At 37.6% G+C, this 4451-nt stretch overlaps 1 protein-coding gene across 1 annotated transcript in view; it reads right to left on the bottom strand.

The window, feature by feature from the left end:
• LOC109466511 overlaps positions 1-4451 on the bottom strand; it is a 9153-nt gene that overhangs the window by 641 nt on the left and 4061 nt on the right. The window contains exon 3 of the mRNA XM_019764236.1: positions 438-692. Coding sequence (XP_019619795.1) covers positions 438-692 — 255 coding nt within the window. The remainder of the gene's footprint in view (positions 1-437; positions 693-4451) is intronic.

The following is a 4451-nucleotide window of genomic DNA, read 5'->3' as shown; positions in this document are numbered from 1 at the left end:
GTGTCGTGTCGTCGTCGTGTGTGTGTGTGTGTGTGTGTGTGTGTGTGTGTGTGTGTGTGTGTGTGTGTGTGTGTGTGTGTGTGTGTGTGTGTGTGTGTGTGTGTGTGTGTGTGTGTGTCGTCGTGTGTGTGTGTGTGTGTGTGTGTGTGTGTGTGTGTGTGTGTGTGTGTGTGTGTGTGTCGTCGTCGTCGTCGTGTGTGTGTGTGTGTGTGTGTGTGTGTGTGTGTGTGTGTGTGTGTGTGTGTGTGTGTGTGTGTGTGTGTGTGTGTGTGCTTAAATCGCATTCAGCATTGATAAATCAGAGGATCAGGGATCGCGTGATTATAACACTAAATACTTGGATGGTTCAGGAACTACGCTTTATGTTACCACTTGTCATGTAACTTTGTTTATAGATGTTGCTCCTTATTTACATGAATATAGATAATATAACATACCCCTGACAATGAGCCTCATGATGCCCTGTTTTCTATCAGTGTCCCCCTGATAGTAGCACTCATAGATCCCCTCGTCTGAAGACTGGACACTGGCTATGGTCAGGCTGAGTCCGTTCTGTCCAGTCAGGGCAGTCCCTCCGACCCCGCCCTTCCTCCACTCCAGAGTACCGGTTCTACCGGACTTCTGCACCATCTGTAGCGTCACGGGGTCTCCTAGGCTGGCGGTTACTGTGAACGCCACTGGCCAGACATCGGCTGAAAAGAGTATGATAGATACGAGCTAAAGGGGTATTGAAGTTATTGTTTATTTGTTTATTAGAATTCACCACAAGTACAAACATACAAGGTGTTGACACCTTTACAAGTTGTCCTCCCAAACACAACAATATAAATACAGTACAATACAAATTACAAAGTCGAACAATTGTTGACATGAAATACAAATTCCTACAATAACATACAATAGTCATAAAAATGCAATACAATACACTGCTATAAAATATAATTCATTATATACAATTATATAGCAAGAAAATTCAAGAAACGCATGTGTTTCTTGAATTTTCTTGCTGTATCAAGAAAACGATTCTGTCCACAAGAAAATATTTCTTGAACTAAGAGCTAACTGTTTTTGAAGCAAGAAAACCATTCTGTACGCAAGAAAAGTTTTCTTGTAGCAGAAAAAAATACTGTTAACTTTCTTAAGAGTCATTGCACGAGAAAACCAGGCAGAGGCCGGAAGATGGGGGTCGGCCATATCGGCTCATACTTTGTATGTGAGATAGGTATGAGGAACTATTAACAGCCATATAGTTAAAACCCTCCAGGTATTTTTCGTTATGGAGTTCTGGGACCCCCCTCTGAGACCCTCAAAAATCTAACAATTTATGGCTGAAAATTACTGAAATTACAATGGACACCACGGTAATTCTAAAATTGATATGAACATGGGTTTTTTTTTGTCTCATAGCATGGGTCCTCTACTTTTACAAAACAAAAATTGAAGATGCAATATTGAAGTTAAAAGGGTATACCAGGGGGTTACCAGAACCAATGAAAACAGAATTTTCATCTTTCTAAATTTTAGTCATTTTTAAGTAGCCTTTTCTCCGTGACACGGCAAATTTGATAAACGGTTTTACCGTTGCTGGAAAGAGGAACATCTGCTGATTCAAAAACAAGTGTCGTTTAATTGGGCCACGCATAACGCGGGCCGTGAACGAAGGGTCTTTATGGGGGTTTTCCGGGTTTGGGACCATAATGAATTAGCTAACAACGTCTCTTTACGGGGTAAATCATGGACATTTTTGTGCAGCTGCATGGGATCAATGAACAACTGTTGAAAAATGCTAAAAATAATTAGAAATATTCGGTGGGGCTCCACATGGGGGATACAAGGATACCTAAAAAGCAAATTTAAACTGATTTTACACAATTTATCTCTAATTTATTTCTAATTTCCATTAGTAACTATCTTTAAAAATTAATTTTGTGCATTCACTTTGTGCTAAATATTATCAAGGCTAAGTATGGGGTTTATCACAACACCATTTGTGAAACCAGCTACCAAAAAAAAACGCAAGCCACATGGGTGCATACACGTAGATACAAGTACTCCAACTGGACAATCTAGCAATAGGACCAAGAATATGTGGCGTTTAAGCTAAATATAACAGTAAAAACAGGCAAATTCACATAAAGGCCACTGAAAATACAGGTTTGCCAAATATACTCAGGCTTTCATTATTGGATTAAATGAACTAGTTAGCATTTACATATACAGGAACATCTGATTCTACTCAGCTTATAAGATAATGAAACCAATTCATAAAAAATCCGTCATCTAATAACAAATCAGCAATAAATTTTACCAAATAAAAATCCCAGACCAGTTAGAATCGCATTACAATATAATGTCAATCAATTCAAATGAGAAAAGTATCTCCATCATTGACTGTACCATCATCGACTATTCCTTGATATATTTATGACAATTCGGGCCTAAATTACTGGATATTTTCATTTTGCAAGCATTGCATTACTTCACTTTTTCAGGTATCCTTATGCCCTCCCCCCATGCAGAGCCCCCTTAAACCGGCATAATTTTTGACCACAAATCTATGCATGCATGTTTTTCCTCCAGCTACACAAAAACGGCCATATATTGCCCTTCACTGCGACATTTTATGATCGATTTGTATGATCTAATAGACCCATGGCCCATTTATGTGTGATTTGTGGTCCAGTAATTAGACCAGATTTGTTTCTGAATGAACTGAAACATGTCTTCTATCCTGCAAGGATAGTGTTCCTGTTTCTGGGGAACTAAAATTAAGAGAGATGAAAAGTCTCATTTCATAATCTAATGTGCTAAAACTAAAAGGTTGAAAACATCGAAGAGGAAAGAACAATTTAAAAGCACATAGCAAAACACTTTCATTTCCTTATAGCACTGGTCCTATTTTGAAAATAGACCATTTTCTCTAGATCTACACACCATTATGCGCACGTTGACATGTAGAAATTTGCTTTAGTTTTCCACATGTGTACTTTTGAGACTTTGGCAAATGAGAACGAAAAACAAAGTTGTACTAATATCTAGGACAGCTCAACCTGTACCTTCTTTTGGTGTATGAATGTCTTTGCTTGAATCGGAGGATATTAGTTAGTATTAATTAATATGTTACATCTAGTAAGTGAATTATTATTAACTCTAGAACTAACATATTATAGATCACAGATGTATAATATGATATGTTTTAAAGATGTAAGATGATTAGCAGTTGGAATATTTAAATCAAGATTTGGCCAATGACGTTTACAATAAATATGCACAGTTCTCCTGATACATTCCAATTTTTCATGCTCTTGCACCCCGGACAAGTCAGTACAAACCAGCCCTGGCAGACTTTTTGCATTTTTGTGTTTTATTTTTGCAAACATAAGTTTTGTAAAAAGAGATGCCCGAGGCGGGCGATTGTCACGATTGCGAAACTTGCAGGAGCGTCTCTAACAAATGCACTTTTGGAACGCCGTACAAACTAAAATTCTCAATCATAATATACTAGTATATGATTAAAACCAACCTAAGGACTATATTGAATGTATACTTTCAGTGTTGTTATTTTCCAGCCTTTGGTAATCACCTTGGTGTCATATTGTCTTAACGGCATTTACGATATGCTCAGTTCATTTAAGATGTTTTCTAAACAATCCAAGTAAAAAGCATTTCATTTCATGATAATTTCGTAAATAGCAAATTGTACAAGCTGAAAAGACGTTCTAAATAGAAAATGCTAAACTGTTCACTATTCAGAAAGCCACTGTGGGAAGAACGCCCCTCTTGAGTATGAGTGGATTTCAAAGACCTTCCTATCTTCTGACCTACTGCTGACTTATACAGCGATCCTAGATCCTAAATGGCCTGAGTTTTTTCAGTGGCCTTTAGTTGAATTTTCTTGTTTTTACGGTTGTGTTTAGCTTTATTCTTAGTCCTGTTGCTATAGTGTTCATTTAGAGTACTTGTATCTAAGTGCATGCACCCATGCGGCTTGTGTATATGGTAGCTAGTTTCACACATGGTGTTGTGATAACCCCCATACATAGCCTTGATATTATCTAGCACAAAGTGAATGCACAAAATTAATTTTGAAAGGTAGTTACTAATGGAAATTAGAAATAAAATGTGATAAATTGTGTAAAATCAGTTTAAATTCGCTTTTTAGGTATCCTTGTATCCCCCATGTGGAGCCCCACCGAATATTTCTAATTATTTTTAGCATTTTTCAACAATTGTCCATTGATCCCATGCAGCTGCACAAAAAATGTCCATGATTTACCCCGTAAAGAGACGTTGTTAACTAATTTATTATGGTCCCAAACCCGGAAAACCCCCTATAAAGACCCTTCGTTCACGGCCCGCGTTATGCGTGGCCCAATTAAACGACACTTGCCAAAAAACAGTTACTCAAGCAACTGGATATGATTTTGAAAACGTCAGACGTTTCAGCTAGT

The sequence above is a fragment of the Branchiostoma belcheri genome, unplaced genomic scaffold, assembly GCF_001625305.1.
Source record: "Branchiostoma belcheri isolate BF01 breed outbred unplaced genomic scaffold, Haploidv18h27 scaffold169, whole genome shotgun sequence".
Lineage (NCBI taxonomy): Eukaryota > Metazoa > Chordata > Leptocardii > Amphioxiformes > Branchiostomatidae > Branchiostoma > Branchiostoma belcheri.
This window is presented reverse-complemented; position numbering and strand designations above follow the sequence as displayed.